The sequence below is a fragment of the Rhinoraja longicauda genome, chromosome 23 (genome assembly GCF_053455715.1).
Source record: "Rhinoraja longicauda isolate Sanriku21f chromosome 23, sRhiLon1.1, whole genome shotgun sequence".
NCBI lineage: Eukaryota > Metazoa > Chordata > Chondrichthyes > Rajiformes > Arhynchobatidae > Rhinoraja > Rhinoraja longicauda.
Genome location: NC_135975.1, coordinates 8,962,071 through 8,981,944, shown reverse-complemented (window position 1 = coordinate 8,981,944; position 19,874 = coordinate 8,962,071). Strand labels below are relative to the sequence as shown.

The following is a 19,874-nucleotide window of genomic DNA, read 5'->3' as shown; positions in this document are numbered from 1 at the left end:
AGGCCCGTTTGCGCTGGTGTCGGCAACACGTGCACTGGAACCTGAACATGTGGAGGAACGTTATGTTCAGCGATGAGTCCAGATTCTTCCTACGGCAGTTGGATCATAGGGTCAAAGTGTGGAGAAGACGCGGAGAACGCTATGCTGATTGCTGCACCGATAGAGTAACATCTTTTGGTGGAGGCAGTGTGATGGTGTGGGGCGGCATCTCCCTCACTGGAAAAACGAGGCTTGTCATCATTGGAGGCAATCTCAATGCAGAGAGATATCGAGATGAGATTCTGCAACCAGTGGCAATCCCATATCTCCACAGTCTGGGACCGAACTCTATCCTCCAAGATGATAATGCTCGCCCCCACAGAGCAGGGTTTCTCAGAGACTACCTCCAGAATTTGGGAGTGGAGAGGATGGAATGGCCTGCCAGCAGTCCTGACCTCAACCCCATTGAACACTTGTGGGATCAGCTTGGGCGTGCTGTTCGTGCCAGAGTGACCAACACAACCACGTTGGCTGACTTGCGACAAATGCTGGTTGAAGAATGGGATGCCATCCCACAACAGTGTGTGACCAGGCTGGTGACCAGCATGAGGAGGAGGTGCCAGGCTGTTGTGGCTGTGTATGGTTCTTCCACACGCTACTGAGGCTCCTGTTTATTAAATGAATAAATTGTTAAATTGCCAATATGTCTTGTTTCTTCAGACTTCAATCATCCAATCCACCAAACAACACCGAACAAGAGTCAATGGCAGAATAAGCTGTTTGGCATTGGCAGAGAAGATTTGGCAGATTTTTCATGGGCGCAACCCACATACTCAGCTCTGCTGCTCATCCCACAAATGCATGTTCCTTACAAATGTGGCACCATTTAAAAGGGAAATAAACAGGCTTTCCAACGGTATAAGATTTATTGCCAAGAAGCATTGTTACAACAAAGAAATAATCTACCAAACACAAATTTCCTTACTTTTTGTGCTATGTTTATATATCTATTTTGATGTCATTTAATATGGTATTTACAATGTTTACGTATCTGTCGTGCAGGTAAGAATTTCATTGTTATGTTTCGGGACATATGGCAAAAACACTCTATGTCAAGTAATGAGTGTCAGCTGCATTCTGACGAAGGCAATCGGGTTCTATTCTAACCAGAAACCTTGGCAGAACAGGGAGATTCACTCTCTGCTAAAATCTAGATCTGAGGATTTCAAGTAGTGTGACCCTGTATTGATAAGAAGCCCAAGGATGATCTTTGCAAGGCTATCAGGGATGCCAAGAGAGATCTCACATTCCAAATCAATCAAGTGGGTGCCAGGTGGCTGGGCCAGGGCCTGAGTACCAAGGTGGCCTATAAATTGAAATGAGGAATGATTTCAAGCAAAGATGCCTTACTACCAAATGGTTCAATGCCTTTTACCCTATTCTGAAGAGGCAAACAAGGGTCTAGGCATGCCCCCATTTCTTACTGGCTCTGTCCCATGCATCTTGGTGGCAAAAGTCAGATCTGCTTTCACAAGGATAAACTCTTGAAAAGCAGCCAGCCCGGATGATGTCCCTAATTTGTTTTCATTCTGGTTTTCTTGTTCTCAATCTCTGAATCGGTCTTTGCTGAATTCTAAAATATTATTCTCTATTATCAGTTTACTTTTTTTCTCTTGCAACTTTATAAACTTTTTTCTTTGATTTGATATAATCTTTACTTTCTCCTAAGTATTGTTAAGCTGAGTATGTACAACATTTTCTGTTGTGTTTCGGATTTCAAGTGACAGTAGACATTTCGCTTTTGGTGTTTATTTCTCCTCTTGCGTGCCTATTTTTACCCAACTTGGCGTTCATCTTTCTTCTGTACTCTATTTTGTTTCTCAGTCCCTTTCTCTCCACTCTATTTTCATTCCTCCTGTGCATCATGCACTCTTCCATATTGTCTATCGATTCTTTATATGAATGTGTGTGTGTCTTTGTCTTACCCGTTTCATACTTTTACTCTTGGAATAATAGGTTAGTCTGTTCAATCCATCAGTCAGTGTAATGCAGCATGGAAACCAGGCCTTCAATCACAAACTCCACAAACCATGAACCACTCATTTATCCTAACTGAACCAATCACCTGTCCTAGTTGTCTTGTGGCCGTACAAACTAAGCACAAAGCCTGCATTATATCAACATCACCGTGAATTTCATGCATAATCCAGAAGATTAAAGCTTAAAGAATGCACACAATACAAAAATAGTCTAACATACATAAAATGCCTCTTCAACTCAGATCTCTGTTGTACACAAACTTGTTTTAAAAGGGCAATTGTAACAACTCTGCAAATATTTGCAGTATTTTCCATTTTCCTTTAATGTGGTTTGAAGCACAGTACAACAGCTCCCATTATAACATGGGGCAATAAAAATCAATATTTTGGACACCAAGTTGAACAAATACACATGCAGAATATTGCACATGAACGTTATCATTAATTAGGATTTCAATGAATATATATTTATAATATATAATGTGCCTGAGTATGCACCATTTGATACTGTTTAATGAATACCACAAGGCCAGCGAACAGTATTTACAACAAATATTGCTGCACATTTGGGAATCCAGATGCATCAACTAATGTCTGTTCCAGTATCTGGGATGCAAGTCCAGTAAAATTATCAATGACTTTGGGACATGCATACACATTCATTCACATTCACCCACACTCATGAAATACTAAAATAAAATACAGCCAGAAAGGCCATGTTCATTTGCATGTGCATATATTGCCATGTTCTCAATCGCAGTCATAAATTTTAGAAGAATACTAATGAAGGATCAATGCTCACCAATATGTAACCTTTCTTGTATTGTGCTGGGTGATCGTTTGTTGTCTATGGGTGCAATGCTCAAAGTTGGTTATGCTTTCAGTCAACAGTTCAGCCAATCCTATTTGTCACTCTTTCTCCATTGCTCTGCAGATCGTGTATTTTTATCCAAATCTCCATTAGAATATACAGCAGAGGAGTCTGGACACTCCTTCAGCAAAGTTCAGAGGCTCAGTTCTGAGGGTCAGGTGGTTCAAATCCACCAGATTTCCTTCACCAATGAACACTCATGAACTAGATTGGGTTTTTTAAATGACAATCCAGATGTTTCACCGCCAGACATATTTGGTGGATGTTAGTCAGATGATCATATCATCAGATCATTTGAAGATGCCTCTGGATTGCTCATCTACAAACATAAACATCAGTCTGAAGAAGGGTCTCGACCCGCAAAGACACCAATTACGTTCTCCATGGATGCTGCTTGACCCTTTGAGTTACTCCAGCATTTTATATCTTTCCTTGGGTAAAGCAGCATCTGCAATTTCGTGTTTCAACATAAACACTACATAATGTTATGGTGCCCTAGTCTGATTTTTCTCTCCATTTCTGACCTTTGTAAAATGTTCCTGTTTCAATAGCCATCGTACAGAAGGGAAAGAAGAGTTGAATGAGGGAGATGTACCTGAAACATAGTTGGGAGCAGCAGGTGGGGTTGCTGACCCATCTCCCACTGAACATTTTGCATCCACTTGGAGTTAACGGCTTGTGGTTGCCGGCTCATTCATGGGACAGTTATATATTGCTAATGTCAAATAGTAAACAAAATGTCCTCATGCTTGTTTTGTGCAGAAATTGTTGTTACTGAAGGCAAGTTTGAGTTGCTGTTGGTAACCTCGGCAATGGTTCTTGATGGAGATCCTAAAGATGGTGACTTGTGTGTGGGATGGAAACGTGCAGCAAGGGCACACAACTTTACACCAGAGGAGTGTTGAGTGGGTTTAAAATACACATGGTAGCCAACTTCATGAAGAAAACATTATTATATTGTACCTAAATCTTTGTAGTTCCGTAGACGGTATGAATACCTCGTGGGCAATGTCCCTGAGAAGCATTTTAAATGATGTTTGGACAAGAAGAGGCCATTTGTGCCTTTGAATCTATTCTGCCATTCACTCTGTCATGGTTGATCTACACCTCATCTCCATTTACTCATCTTTATTTCATTTGTTTAATAGCCGTACCCAACTAAAATCGATCAACCTTCATTTCTGTGGCCCTAATAGTATTGAGTAGTTGAAGTACACTGTGTAACAATAATGAAGTTTGAATGATCTAGAATGATCCTTGACTGGTCACTATGGGTTTCAGTGAGCCATTTTTGAGAATCCTTCTCTGGAGATCACGTAGACCGGTTGGAGTGGACAAGGCCATAATCCTCCTGTGTAAATATCATTCAGGTGACACAAATGCAATTGATGCGATGAGAAAATGATGGTCAAAGATGCTCAGCAATTCACCTGTTTGCTGAAATTTAATCGTGCACAGATGTTTTCTCACTGAATTATAGCTATAGTTGAATGCATTTGTTGTGGTTAGGATACTTTTAAGTATTAAAATAGAGATAACAATGAACTGAAACTGGTTGATTCATCCCCTTGCCTTTGTTTTCAGAGTTCTGTGGATTTCCCAAACCTAGAGTTTGAATATGGAGATTCAGACACCATTGTGGCAGAGTTATCAGGTAAGGTGCATTCGTCTTTGAATTTTAGTGCTTTAACTAATGGCAGGTACTGCATCAAATGGGGTTGTTTGTCTATGTTCCTACTTAGAGACATCATGCCAATTGTGATCATCTCATAATCACTGTGTAAGAAAATAACTGTAGATGCTGGTACAAATCGAAGGTATTTATTCACAAAATGCTGGAATAACTCAGCACTCCAAAGACGTACAGGTATGTAGGTTAATTGGCTGGGTAAATGTAAAAATTGTCCCTAGTGGGTGTAGGATAGTGTTAATGTACGGGGATCGCTGGGCGGCACGGACTTGGTGGGCCGAAAAGGCCTGTTTCCGGCTGTATATATATGATGATATGATGATGATGTGGTCAGGCGGCATCTCAGGAGAGAAGGAATGGGCGACGTTTCAGGTCTCGACCCGAAACATCGCCCATTCCTTCTCTCCTGAGATGCTGCCTGACCTGCTGAGTTACTCCAGCATTTTGTAAATAAATCTCATAATCATTGAATGGTTAGATTAAAGAAAAAAATCATCATGTGAGAAGTTGATCTAAGAGATTGATCCAGTGGGGGGTTTTGATGAAAAGTCAATGACCCAAAGATTTACATTTATATAACTGCCTGTTCTTGTGTAAATCATTACAAATGCCTTTTAGACATTGCCCCCGTAGTTGTTGAATATTGCTAAAAGGTCATATAACTAAAGAGCAATGGAAATTGATATAGCCTTGTGCAAAGCTGAGCAGACTTACTTAGTGTGGGAGGGGAAGCCTTTACAAGAGATGTGTGGTCTTTGGTCAGGTAGGTGGAATGGAAGATGAGGCCAGTGCTCTGCATTTGGTGAGTGTGCCGGTAGCTACAACAGAGGATCTCGTGAACTACAGCCACTGTCAGCCACACAGTATTGTTGGTCACTTTGTGTTAAAAACTTTGATTATGTGAGAACTTTGTGCACAGTCGTAGGGGCCAATTGCAAACACATTAAGGAGCAGAATGAATATAATTGATACTTAATGTGCAGCACTCTCTTGGGAGTTGTACAAATTCATGAGCTTCAGCCCGATACAAATCAGTTGAGCACAGAAACATTTACCTAGTATAACTGATAATTTATTGTGTTATTGTTTATTGTATATTTACTTGTTGTGTTATTGCATTTAAGTGCCTGTAAAGCTGCAGCAAGTAAGAATTTCATTGTTACGATCCCGGTGCTTATGGCAACTAAACACTCGTGATTATTGAACCTTGAAGGGTTCAAGAGAGGACAATGTCCCAGCCAATAGAGGAGGACCAATAGAGTATTGAGAGTTTGAGTTGGGAGTGGGGGCCAAGGATGCGGACACAAAGCCAACCAAACCGTCCTAAACCGCTCAGATTATATCAGACCCAATCCAGCAGAGTGGGAAATGTCCGACTAGTTTTCAAGATCATAGAAACATAGAAAATAGGTGCAGGAGTAGGCCATTCGGCCCTTCGAGCCTGCACTGCCATTCAATATAATCATGGCTGATCATCCAGCTCAGTAACCTGTACCCGCCTTCTCTCCATACCCCCTGATCCCTTTAGCCACAAGGGCCACATCTAACTCCCTCTTAAATATAGCCAATGAACTGGCCTCAACTACCTTCTGTGGCAGAGAATTCCACAGACTCACCACTCTCTGTGTGAAGAAATGTTTTCTCATCTCGGTCCTAAAAGACTTCCCCCTTATCCTTAAGCTGTGACCCCTAGTTCTGGACTTCCCCAACATCGGGAACAATCTTCCCGCATCTAGCCTCTCCAACCCCTTAAGAATTTTGTATGTTTCTATAAGATCCCCCCTCAGTCTTCTAAATTCCAGCGAGTATAAGCCTAGTCTATCCAGTCTTTCTTCATATGAAAGTCCTGCCATCCCAGGAATCAATCTGGTGAACCTTCTATGTACTCCCTCTAAGGCTAGAATGTCTTTCGTCAGATTAGGAGACCAAAACTGTACTCAATACTCCAGGTGCGGTCTCACCAAGGCCCTGTACAACTGCAGCAGAACCTCCCTGCTCCTATACTCAAATCCTCTTGCTATGAATGCTAACATACCATTCGCTTTCTTCACTGCCTGCTGCACCTGCACGCTTGCTTTCAATGACTGGTGCACCATGACACCCAGGTCTCGTTGCATCTCCCCTTTTCCTAATTGGCCACCATTCAGGTAATACTCTGCTTTCCTGTTCAGGGTGTCACCAAGGCTGGAATTCATTGGCAGTCTTTAGTGATATTGAGGAAGTAACGCCTTCAAACGTTTTTTTTCTTCTTTGTAGCAATTTGTTGCTGTGCCTTGCTTGGTTGCTTTAAAGGGTAGATAAGAATCAACCCTTTTCAGACATCAGTCTGAAGAAGGGTCCAGGCCTGAAAATGTTGCCTCTCCATTCCCTCCCCTGATGCCGTCTGACCCGCTGCGTCACTCGAGCACTTTGTTTTTTTGCACCAGATTCCAGCATTTGCAGTCTCCAGTGTCACTAAGAATCAGCTTTGTTGATATAGGATTGGAGTTACATAGATCAGACCAGGTGTGGATGGGAGATTTATTTCCTAGAGGACATGAGTGGATTTCATGACAGCACAACAAATCTACAGCTCATTCCACCATGGTTTGATCATGACTGATCCAACTCTATATTTCTACATTTGCCCCATATCTTATAATGCTTTTGATTAACAGAGGTCTATTTATCTCAGATTTATGTTAACTGACCTGACATTTGTGTTTAGTTTAGAGATGCTGCATGGAAACAGGCCCTTTGACTCACCGTGTCCGAGCCCAATAGCGATGTCCGTACAGTAGCACCATCCTACGCACTAGGGATCATTTTTACCAAAGCCAATTAACCTACAAACCTGTACATCTTTGGAGTGTGGGAGGAAACTAGCGCACCCGGAGAAAACCCATGCGGTCACAAGGGACAACGTACAAACTCCGTACAGACAGTACCTGTAGTCGGGATCGAACCTGGGTCTCTGGCACACCAACCCAGTGGCGCAGCAGTAGAGTTGCCGCCTTACAGCGAATGCAGTGCCGGAGACTCGGGTTCGATCCTGACTACGGGTGCCATCTGTACGGAGTTTGTACGTTCTCCCCGTGACCTGCGTGGGTTTTCTCCGAGATCTTCGGTTTCCTCCCACAAAGACGTACAGGTATGTAGGTTAATTGACTGGGTAAATGTAAAAATTGTCCCTAGTGTGTGTAGGATAGTGTTAATGTGCGGGGATCGCTGGGCGGCGCGGACTCGGTGGGCCGAAGGGCCTGTTTCTGCGCTGTATCTCTAAATCTAAAACTCTACAACTGCGCCACTGTTCTGTGTTTATGGAAGAGGGTCCTAAATTTCTACCTTCTTCTCTGTGTAGAATTCCTTTGCAAATTTTGTCCTGAAAGCTTGCCCAGTCCGCTGCTCTATGTGCATGAGAAAAAGTTTATCCATGCACCTCCATATCTTAAGGTTTTAAATCCCAGAGAATTCATAAATTCTCACTGTAACCTTCAGAGTCTAGGTAGTATTTTGATAAATCTGCACTCTATACATCCCAAGTCAAAGTATCCTCCTGAGGTGTGGTCTAAAAACTGTATAAAGTACTTAGGATATGATCTAACCAGGATTTTCCACAGCTTTATATAACTTCTATCCCGAATCTTCCAGATATATAAGCCCAGCTTTTAATTTTTTCTCTACCTTTCTCTGCCATCTTAATGATCTATGTAGATGCTTACCATTTCCCCACCTCCACTCTTTAAATCTCTAAAGCAAACAACCTTGCAATTGCCAGCACTGAATTCTGCTTGTTGCAGATTTGCCTATTTGCTTAATTTGTTAATATCTTTCTACATTTTTTAAATTGCGGTTATTTTACCTAAATTAATTTGTGAGTCATTATTCAGCATTATTATTTATCCCTGCTGTACTTTTCTTCTCTTTTTCTACAGAGCTGTACAGTTACACCGAAGAGCCTGAGTTTGCCATTAACAGGGATTGCTTTGAAGAGGATTTTGCTATTCATGGTACCTGACATTTACGAGGAACAGCATTGGGACTTCTCACAGGCCCATAGCGTTTCTGCTTCATTACATCCTAAGTTTGAAAAGGATTTTGATGAATGCTTAAATCTCTGAAGTTGGAGGGAGAACCCAGGCTCTGGCGATTAATTTTAAATTTTAAATTATAAATGATGTTTACTAGAATGGCACCAGAGAAGCTTTAGGAGGGGGGTGGGGGTGGGAGTGCAGAGAGTGGTAAAAAGGTTCAGGGATGATGTTATAAATTGTAATAAGTTCTAGTGTATAACTGTGAAGGACATTGGGTAGAAGATGTGGCATTTGGACAGGGGTAATAACTTGGAAGGATCCCTCCTACCTTTATTTCATTTCTTTACAGTGTTCTTAAATCCCTGCAGATTCGAGGGCTGGGTTTGTTCCTCTGGGAAATGGACTGAACCAGAGCTGAACCTGACAAGTATTGCCCCCCCCCCCCCATGGATATGAAGGGAGATGAGGGATGTGAATGTTAGGTTCTGTGTAATGTTAATGCCTGGTGTCTATTTCCAGAGAAAGGCAGGAAATGGGTAGAAATGGAAGAGGCTGAACATAAGACTTACTTAATGAGGCTGCTGGATGGACTGGAGGTAATAAACCGAGAGAAGAGACTTAAGTTTGCCAGAGCCATTCTTTACCTGGCCCAAGGTAACTAGCAATTTGCCAGTATAACTCTTTTCCAAGAGCTTTCCCTCCCATTAATAATGTTCCGTAACATCAACCCAGTGGGGAAAAATGAAATGATAGATGGGTTTTAACCATCTGGAATGGAATTTTAACTCTGCACAAGGAAAACACATTAGGGGCAAGTTACAGAGACCAATTAACCTACAAACCTACACGTATTTGGGATGTAGGAGGAAACCAAGAGCATCTGTAGAAAACCCACGCAGTCACGGGGAGAACTTGCAAACTCCACACAGACAGCACCTGAGGTCAGGATCAAAAGCGGGTCTCTGCCACTGTCAACCAGCTCTGCCATTGTGCAAATTTATTTCGTTCCCAAGCCAAATATAATATTAAAAAGTCTGCCCCGGGCATTATTTCTTTTCCTTATCCACCTTAGTCAAACTCATCATTCAACATCAAGCGCAGACATGGTCTTACACTGAACTGCTGGCATGGTTATGAACTTGAAGATAAGTGCCACAGTCTGAGCCACACCATGACTTAAAAAGTGTTTTTAGATTAAATTTCCTCCAGTATGACAAATTGATTTATTTACATGCCACAGGACGCAAGCAAAATATCTTCCCAGAAAACCGTCGGCAAGAATCTATTTAGTTATTTCCTACGACACTCTCTCTCACTCCTAGTCAGAGATGCAAATGACTTAAATTCATCTTCGCACCCTGTCACCCACCAATGTCATAAATCCATGTGAATGGGGGGCAGGGGATGATCTGATGAAATGAGGCTGGGTTGTCCCTATTGTTGGTGGCCAGTTGGAGCCCCAACAAACCAGCTCTCCGTGTACCACGAATCGCCAGACTAACACGCTTGGTATTGCATAGAATGGCCCCCTGTAGTGACAACAGTGGAAACCTCCTGCCTGTTTTGCCCATGGCTTGGAAGCTGTCGGCACTCATCTCTGGGACTGGAATGGATATTGCAATTTTGAGAGTGCCAATTGCCACTCTCTTCCTGTGGCAAAGATATCATTTCTGAAAAAAACTGCTTCTTCACCGCCCCCATCTCATTACACAAGAACGCAGTAGAATGCCTTCTCTTTCATCATATACCTGACCTGTTGGTTTTGATGTTCCCTACAGGTGTGTTTGATGACTGCTACACAGAGCCCGAAGTGGTGCACTGGGCCCGTTACAATGTCTTCCTTCTCTATGAGATGGGCACATTTGGGGCTTTGGTGGAATTACTCAATATGGAGATTGAGTAAGTAAGGAAAATACTGAGTACCTATAACATCGCTTTGAATGTACAATGGATTTATATTTTGTTCTAGTGATAGACACATCAAGGAGTAGGGGATTGTTTAAAACACCTTAATGGTAGATACTGAAACAAAAAAAATCACTAAGCAGAAAAAATCAGTAGTTGTTTCATGTATCTTTATCAACGGGGACAGTGTGGAGAGAATGTCCAGCTTCAAGTTTCTGGGCACTCGCATCTCGGAGGACCTCACATGGTCCACTAACACCGATGCGCTGGTCAAGAAGGCAACGACAATTCTACCTGAGAACACTGAAAAAGTCTGGTCTGCCCAACAGCTGCTGACGACCTTCTACCGCTGCACCATAGAGAGCATCCTAACGCATGGCAACCCTGTGTGGTATCTCAGCTGCACGGAGGCAGAGAGGAGAGCTATAGTCTATAGAGCTCAGAAGATTATCGGAACACAGCCACCAGCCTTGGAGAGCATCTACAACACACGATGCCTCAGAAAAGCCACCAGCATTCACAAAGACTCCTCACACCCCTGCAATAGTCTGTTCGAACTTCTACCATCTGGCAGACGCTACAAGGCCTTCTACGCCCGCACCTCCAGACTCAGGAACAGCTTCATCCCCAGGGCCATAGCTGCCATGAACCGGTCCTGCTGAGTCGGATGGTCACATCGCACAGTGAACCGGCACAGACCTACTTGCACTTTATTCTGTTTAAAACTGTTTCTAATTTTGTTTTACTGGGTTGTCTAAATTTATATTGATTAGCTAATTAATTTATTGCACCGTATGGAAGTCGCATTCCCAATCTCGTTGTACCCCTGTACAATGACAATAAAGATGTATTGTATGTAGAAACTGTGATTAATAATTGAAGTTTAATGATTGCCTTGTTCAAAGATTGATTCTACCTTCATCTAATCTCCATATAATCTCTTTATCTGCTACCAGCTCATTTTTTCGTTTAGAGATAGTTTAGAGATAAAGCATGGAAATAGGCCCACGCCGACCATTAATCACCCATACATTAGTTCCATGTTATCCCACTTTTGCATCCTAGGCACTTGGGGCAATCTACATAAGCCAATTAACCTCCAAACCTGCACGTCTTTAAAATGTGGGTGGAAGCCGAAGCTCCCGGAGACAACCTATGCAGTCACAGGGAGAACATAGGTAGAAATTAGCAAGGACTTCTTATCTATTCCTCTGTCTCTAGACATAAACCTCATGGCCGAACACAATTAGGTCGTGTGATAAGATGAATCAAATGAAAGTGTTTGATATGCTGAATGGCCTTCCTTGTGAACTGATGCTGGTTGAGATTGGATGAAAAAAAACAAAGCATGCACCCAAGACAATTTGTAACTGTCACCTTGTGAATTGAAGCATGCAGCTAAATGTAAATATGATTGTGTTTTCATGCAGTAACAGCCAGGCATGTAGCAGTTGCCTGAGGAAGCCAGCCATCTCCCTTGCTGATAGCACTGAGCTGAGGTAAGGTTTCGCACACCTCTGAATTCAAAGTTCTCGTATGCATTTGTTTGTGTATGAGGAGCTGTGGTGTCTGCTGGATGTTATGTCTGATCACGTTGGTGTCACTGGCAACTGGGCTCTGCAGAAGCATCTCCTCCTTCTGGTTTACATACGGTCCTAGTCATTGCATTTCATCGTCCTGCTCTTGTCCCCATGTACCAGAACTCCTCCCAATAAAAGGTTGCATTGTGCAGTCAGGTAGGCTTTGGTATTTTGGCCAAATCCACTTTCTAAACAACTGCCCACAGACTGTCCAATGAGTGTTGCAGGTTATTTAATCCAGCAAGTCCTCATCTGTGAATGCTGATTAATTTTTCTCTGAGTAATGGAACATTAGTGACCCAAATGGCTGGGATGAGTTTCCTTTCCTGGTCATTTTATTTGCACATTGATTTTATTCCTTATAAACCAAAATATGAAAATGCTTGCATTCTTGCTGGGTGTTGATTTATTTGTTTTGCCTCCTAACCTTGATAGTCCTCGTTTCTGCTCCCATTCTTGCTGTTTATGTGGTGCCTTGTCTGAAAAGTTTACAAATCTGGTCCATTGCTGATGTTGCAGGGTGCTGCTGAACATTATGTACCTGATGATGGAGATAATGCGCAGGGAGGTGGAGGATGATAAACCAGAGTGGAGTTTGGCAAGAGATGGATTCAGAAATGAACTAAGTGAGTCTGATCTCTTTGGCTTATGGATGAATTTAACCTTATTACATGACCTTCAATTCATTTCATAGCTGCAGCTACCATGAAAGAAAAATGGCTTGTTTCATTTTAAATCAGCTATCTTTCACAGTCTCAGGGCATTCAAAATGCCTTGCAATTAATGAAAAACTTCAGATCTATGATCATAACATCATAAGTGATAGGAGTAGAATTAGGCCATTCAGCCCATCAAGTCTACTCCATTCAATCATGGCTGATCTATTTCTCCCTCCTCACCCTATTCCCCTGCCTTCTCCCCGTAACCTCTGACACCCATACTAATCAAGAATCTATCTCTGCCTTAAATATATCCACTGACTTTGCCTCCACAGCCCTCCATGGCATAGAATTCCACACATGATCACTGTTACATTCTGGAAAATCAGCCAATTTGTGTGCAGCATTCATCAATAAAAGGGTAAACAGTAGGTATATGTGAAAAAAAATCTCTCTGAATCCCATGTATCAAAACTTTTCATTATTTTGCAAATCTTTGATAGGTTTCTGCCCAAGCCATTTCTGAGCAAGACAAAAGTGACTCGGGCTATTCAATCATTCCTAATTGGCATGTTTGTACAATTCTGGTATTGCCCTTTATTTGCTAACTGGTATAAACTGTTAGATAAACCAAGCAGCAGCAATCTTATTCCATTGATAACAATGGGCCTCCTCTCTTTTCCAGCTTTTTTCCCCCTGCTCCATCAGTCTGAAGAAGAATCCCAACCTGGAACATCATTCGTCCATTCCCTCCACAGATACTGCCTCACCTGTTGACATCTTCCAGCTCTTTGTGTTTTACTCAAGATTCCAACATCTGCAATTTCTTGTCTCCATTGAATTACCAGTTAGAGTATATGTTAAATCTTGAGAGAAGTGGCATATCTCTTGTGAGAGAATCTTGAGAGAGGGCTGCACGGTGGCGCAGCAGTAGAGTTGCTGCCTTACAGTGCCAGAGATCCAGGTTCAATCCTGATACGAGTGTTGTCTGTACGGGGTTTGTACGTTCTCCCTGTGACCATGTGGGTTTTCTCCAGGTACTCCGGTTTCCTCACACACTCAAAAGACATATAGGTTTGTAGGTTAATTGGCTAGGGTAAAATTGTAAATCATCTCTTGTGTCATAGAGTGATACAGTGTGGAAACAGGCCCTTCGACCCAATTTACCCTCACCGGCCATCATGTCCCAGCTATTCGCCCGGACAGGCAAGATGCAGGAAAAATGTCCCCCATGTTGGGGGAGTCCAGAACCAGGGGTCACAATTTAAGAATAAGTAGGCTATTTATGACTTTTTCTGCCAGAGAGTTGTGAATCTGTGGAATTCTCTGCCGCAGAAGGCAGTGGAGGTCAATTCACTGGATGTTTTCAAGAGAGAGTTAGATTTAGGGCTAACGGAATCGAGGGATATGGGGAAAAAGCAGGAACGCGATACTGATTTTGGATGATCAGCCATGATCATATTGAATGTCGGTGCTGGCTCGAAGGGCCAAATGGCCTACTCCTGCACCTATTTTCCATGTTTCTATGTCCCAGCTGTGGTGTGTAGGATATTGCTAGTGTACAGGGTGATTGGTGGTCGGCAGGGACTTCGTGAGCCAAAGGCCCTATTTCCGCACTGTATCTCTAAAGTCTAAAGTGAAGTTAAGGTTCATTGCCAGGTTGTCGAAAAGCTGGAGTGACGGTTGTGTGGTGGGGATTAATGGTGAATCTTGAGCACTGTTCAAGATTTAAGTAAAAGGCAAAAAGCAAATATTAGAATTTTGACACCGAGTTGCTGGAAGTGCTGAGTTCAGCAGGTCACATTCGCATCTTCGGAGAAATGACAAGTTATTAATTGGATGTGTTGGCTGATTTCTAATTGTAGCTACACATTCAAAACTGGCATTTTGCCGCTTCACTCACAATGCCGTGAGCTGCAGTATTTCGTTACGTTTGTTTTAATTTGTTTTATATGCCAACTTTCTAATATCTGCTGTTTGCCTTTTACTTAACGTTTCTGCTAAGCCTTGATGTGAGGTGAGGGTTTGAGGTGTGTGTGGATGCAGGGCTGTGTTCGTGGTGAGGGTGGGGAATAATGTGTGAAAGGGAAATGGGAAAGTGTGTCAACTGGTTAAAAATAAATATCAGTTTCGCACTGCTGGGATCTAGTCCAGTTCTATCGGTAGTAGAGCAAGCAATGCTCTGGATTTTCTGCCCGACAACAATTCCCTGAGGTATTGACCTAGAAATCTGTGTGGACACTTTGGAAAGACATAACCGAAGAACAATGCTAGAACCAGAAATGTAAAATGGCCACAAATAAACCCATTTGAGAATGTTATCCCGAGCAGTGGAACAGGGAGCAGTAAAGGCAAGAAGCATTGATCCATTTAAGGGGAAGTTCTTGAACACCTGAGGGAAGTGGGTGTGGAAGGATGTGTGAAAAATGTAATGAAGAGGTTTGAGAGGAAGTTGGTATGGAGCATGAAGACCTGAGTGAACTAGTTTATCCACACAGCCTGTTTTCTGGTGTAGATCCTGTGTGAATGCTGCTGTGAAATGGGAAACATTTTTCCAGCCCAGAATTATTTCAAAAGTAAATTAAAACTTTACCAATCTGCAGTTTACCAACTTTACCAATTCTTGCAGGTGTAAAAATGGTCAGTATTCCTGTATTAGGGAGGATGAAATCAGTGCAGGCTCCCACTCCTGACCATTACTCAGTTGCCTTTTGGCAGATATACCCTGTGGTGAACGGCCTGGTGACACTGACTGACTAACCCCCAACATGCGTAGTTGCTGCATTGGTGCAATGCTACAGGTAGCACCATACCTCAGCACGATTCAAGGCCTGGTGCATATCGGGAGCTGAGCATCCTGCTCTCACGAAGATGCATACATTCAGCAGATGTATTGAGAGGCAGTGAACTGACAGCTCCCCCCAGTCCAGCATCTCTGTAAAACCCACACAGCAGCCTGGTCAGAGCTTTTACGCTGCCTTACTACTGCTGGATAAACACACGGTGTGCTTCAGGTGGAAGTTTAAATAGCTTTCACCTTATTTCAGAATGGGTTTCTGAAATCTCCCGCTCCAAACCATCCTGTGAGTCTTCAGTTACCACGGAGCAAGTGTTGAAGGCGTTGTGAGGAGTTTGTTGCCGAGATTTGACCTCTTCATGTAAATGGTATGTGTCCTATGTTGAATTTGGCCAGGGAGTGGTTCCTTGAAGATGCCAACCAATCAGTATCTGATTGAATGGCAGAGATGGTTTCAGTACTAGAGGGGTGGCCTCCAGTATCTATGGCCAGGATTATTCTAGGCTGACTTAGGCTTTTTAACAGACTGTTCTGTGTTGAATTATATTCTGTTCCTTAGGTTCCCCAGTGTATAACGGGGAGCCCTTTGCCATCCTCCTCTTCTCCCTCGTGAACAAGTTCTGCTGCGGGAATGCGCCACACTGCCCCATTAAGAAGGTGCTGTTGCTGCTCTGGAAGACAATTTTGGTGAGTCTCAATCCTTACACGTTACTTGATTTAACATACCAAAAAAAGCTAGTCATTTTAAAAAAATGAAGTCTAAGGCAGTGGCTTTCACTGCAAGGCCATCATTTATTACCCTTCCTTAAATGCCCTTGAAAGTCGTGGTGCACTTATCTGCTGTGGTCAGTGTGGTGAAGGTATTTGCACAGTGATGCTAGGGTATGCTGTAAGGTTCTTTGGGACCCCCATGCAGCTGGTGATTCCCGTTGGGATGTGGTTCCATCAGTGTCGTCGTGCTCCAGCTCGGTTACCAAACGGCTGTCATTGATTGGCACGTTGACTCAAGCAGCTGTTAGGCTGTGTTTGGCATCACTGCCAAGATGGCCTCAGTCTTGTGTGCGCCATGCATCCATTTACATGCATCCTCCAGCAGGGTAGCTGGGAAACCAGCACCATTCTCGCCACTGTGCTCTCCAAATTTTCCCTTCCACTGGACCCAAATGAACGATGCCTCTGTCAACCCTGTCACGATCGAGTAAAACATAGAGTTAAAGGTGTTTGTTAGAAGTGTTCATTAACATGTGTGCCATTATACTGGTGCCGCTGCCTTGGTGTTTGAACTTGATGCTGAAGGGTGGCTCCGGACAAATGATTGCCAACGTTTCTTTGCTCTCAGTTCTGTCTTGGAGGGTTTGAGGAGCTGCAGGAACTGAAGGTGAAGAAGCGAGAGCAGCTGGGCCTCCCTGCACTGGCAGAGAACAGTATTGAGGTGATGCGCACGCTCCGGGCCGCCTCTCCCCCAGCCTCAGCCATGGACCTGCTGGAGCAGCAGCAGAGGCGAGGACGCAGAGGCCGACGGGTGAGGCTCTCTCCGCGGCCTTGTGGGGAGCAAGAGTGGGGGTGGGGGGGATAGGGTATGCCGATGTTGCGTTGGAAAGTGGGGTCTGCTGAGGGGTGGGGCAGGGAGAGTGGGGATGGCTGGAGGTGAGGGTGGGGATGGCTGGGGGGGGTGAGGGTGGGGATGGCTGGGGGTGGTGAGGGTGAGGATGGCTGGGGGGGGTGAGGGTGGGGAGAGTGCAGCCAGCTGGGGTTGGGGGTGGAGACAGTGGTTATGGCTGGGGGGGGGGGGGGGGTGGTGAGGGTGGGGATGGCTGGGGGTGAGGTTGGGGATGGGGGTTGAGGGCGGGGATGGCTGGGGGGGTGAGGGTGGGGATGGCTGGGGGGGTGAGGGTGGGGAGAGTGCAGCCAGCTGGGGTTGGGGGTGGAGACAGTGGTTATGGCTGGGGGGGGGGGGTGAGGGTGGGGATGGCTGGGGGGGGTTGGGATGGGGGGGTGAGGGTGGGGATGGCTGGGGGGGTGAGGGTGGGGATGGCTGGGGGGGGTGAGGGTGGGGATGGCTGGGGGGGTGAGGATGGGTGGGGGGGTGAGGATGGGTGGGGGGGTGAGGGTGGGGATGGCTGGGGGGGGGTGAGGGTGGGGATGGCTGGGGGGGGGTGAGGGTGGGGATGGCTGGGGGGTAAGGGTGAGGATGGCTGAGGGGTGAGGGTGGGGATGGCTGGGGGTGGTGAGGGTGGGGATGGCTGGGGGGGTGAGGGTGGGGAGAGTGCAGCCAGCTGGGGTTGGGGGTGGAGACAGTGGTGTTGGCTGGGGGTTGAGGGTGGGGATGGCTGGGGGGGGGGTGAGGATGGGGATGGCTGGGGGGGTGAGGATGGGTGGGGGGGTGAGGGTGGGGATGGCTGGGGAGGGTGAGGGTGGGGATGGCTGGGGGCAGTGAGGGTGGGGATGGCTGGGGGGGGTGAGGGTGGGGATGGCTGGGGGGGGGTGAGGGTGAGGATGGCTGGGGGGTGAGCGTGGGGATGGCTGGGGGTGGAGACAGTGGTGTTGGCTGGGGGGGTGAGGATGGGGATGGCTGGGGGGGTGAGGATGGGGATGGCTGGGGGGTGTGGGTGGGGATGGCTTGTGGGTGGGAATGGCTGGGGGGTGTGGGTGGGGATGGCTGGGGAGGTGAGGGTGGGGATGGCTGGGGAGGTGAGGGTGGGGATGGCTGGGGGGGGGGGTGAGGGTGGGGAGAATGCGGCCGGTTGGGGTTGGGGGTGGGTTCACTGACCATTTGGGACCAGATGGTGGGGTCAGCCACTGGATGAGGGCTGGAATAGTGGGGTCCGCCGCTGGTCTATCAGTCTGCTGGTCAGGGGTCACTCTGCCATGGGTTGACCGGCCGTTGGATGAGGAGAGTGGGTGGAGTGGACTCAATGTCATGAGGATGGCCGTGTGTGATCAGACGTTTGTTTCCCAGACTAATGGGCTTGGACAAGGTGGGGGGAAGTGTGAGTGTGGCCAGTTGACCAGCGGATGCTTGCAATTATTTTAAGAGGGCTGGAATACAAAAACAAGGATGTAATGCTGATGCTCTACAAGGTGCTGGTCAGACCACATTTGCAGTATTGTGAGCAATTTTGGACCCCTTATCTGAGGCAGGATGTGTTGGCGCTAGAGAGGGTGTCCCAGGATTGACTGGGTTAACATATGATGAGCGTTTGACGGCATCAGGCCTCTTCTTGCTGGAGTTTAGAAGCATGAGGGGGGACCTCATTTACCGTACAGTGAAAGGCCTGGATAGAGTGGTTGTGGAGAGGAAGTTTCCACTAGTGGGAGAGTCTAGGAGCAGAGGTCAAAGCCTCAGAATTAAAGGATGTTCATTCAGGAAGGAGATGAGGAGGAATTTCTTTCGTCAGAGGGTGGTAAATCTGCGGAATATATTGCCACAGAAGGCTTTGGAGGCCAAGTGAATGGATATTTTTAAGGCAGAGATAGATTCTTCATTAGTACGGATGTTGGGGGTAATGGGGAGAAGGCAGAAGAATGGGGTTAAGAGGGATAGATAGCATCCCTCTTGATGGGCCGATTGGCCTAATTTGTGTTGCTATCACTTGTGAGGAGGGTTGGGTGGACACACAGCTCCGTGGTCAGGATGGGTGCTCATCATCAGGTGTAATTGGCAGGTGCTGGTTAAACAGGACAGCCTGGATATCTACTGCGAGAGAGACGAGCCGCGGGAGGAGGACGATGAGGCCGACGATGTTGATGGTGGGATGGATGGAGAACTGGATTCCCTGGAGAGGGAGGCACTGGCCCAGCCCCTGGCCTCTCCACAACTGCCCCCAGACAGGGTATTCTTCCCCCGCTGCCTGCCCTGGACTCCAAAGGTCAGGTTGGTATTATCCCATGCCGGTTATTTAGTTTAGTTTAGTGATACTACATGGAAGCAGGCCTTTCGGCCTACCGAGTACCTGGAGTACTGTGTGCAGTTTTGGTCACCTGGAGTACTGTGTGCAGTTTTGGTCACCTGGAGTACTGTGTGCAGTTTTGGTCACCTGGAGTACTTTGTGCAGTTTTGGTCTCCAAATTTGAGGAAGGATATTCTTGCTATTGAGGGCGTGCAGCGTAGGTTTACTCGGTTAATTCCCGGAATGGCGGGACTATCATATGTTGAAAGACTGGAGCGACTAGGCTTGTATACACTGGAATTTAGAAGGATGAGAGGAGATCTTATCGAAACGTATAAGATTATTAAGGGGTTGGACACGTTAAAGGCAGGAAACATGTTCCCAATGTTGGGGGAGTCCAGAACAAGGGGCCACGGTTTAAGAATAAGGGGTAGGCCATTTAGAACTGAGA

The 19,874-nt window shown here is 45.5% G+C and overlaps 1 protein-coding gene across 3 annotated transcripts in view; it reads left to right on the top strand.

Annotated features, from left to right (window-relative positions):
- Positions 1-19,874, top strand: part of LOC144604834 (striatin-interacting proteins 2-like) — a 40,565-nt gene that overhangs the window by 3,981 nt on the left and 16,710 nt on the right. The window contains exons 2-10 of one of the 3 annotated variants that reach the window (XM_078419562.1): positions 4,474-4,543; positions 8,494-8,568; positions 9,112-9,246; positions 10,371-10,491; positions 11,928-11,996; positions 12,597-12,703; positions 16,093-16,220; positions 16,873-17,055; positions 19,199-19,407. In XM_078419562.1, coding sequence (XP_078275688.1) covers positions 4,474-4,543; positions 8,494-8,568; positions 9,112-9,246; positions 10,371-10,491; positions 11,928-11,996; positions 12,597-12,703; positions 16,093-16,220; positions 16,873-17,055; positions 19,199-19,407 — 1,097 coding nt within the window. Of the gene's footprint in view, positions 1-4,473; positions 4,544-5,236; positions 5,382-8,493; positions 8,569-9,111; positions 9,247-10,370; positions 10,492-11,927; positions 11,997-12,596; positions 12,704-16,092; positions 16,221-16,872; positions 17,056-19,198; positions 19,408-19,874 lie in introns of those variants that run through there. The other 2 variants (XM_078419563.1, XM_078419564.1) reach the window with 2 other exon arrangements.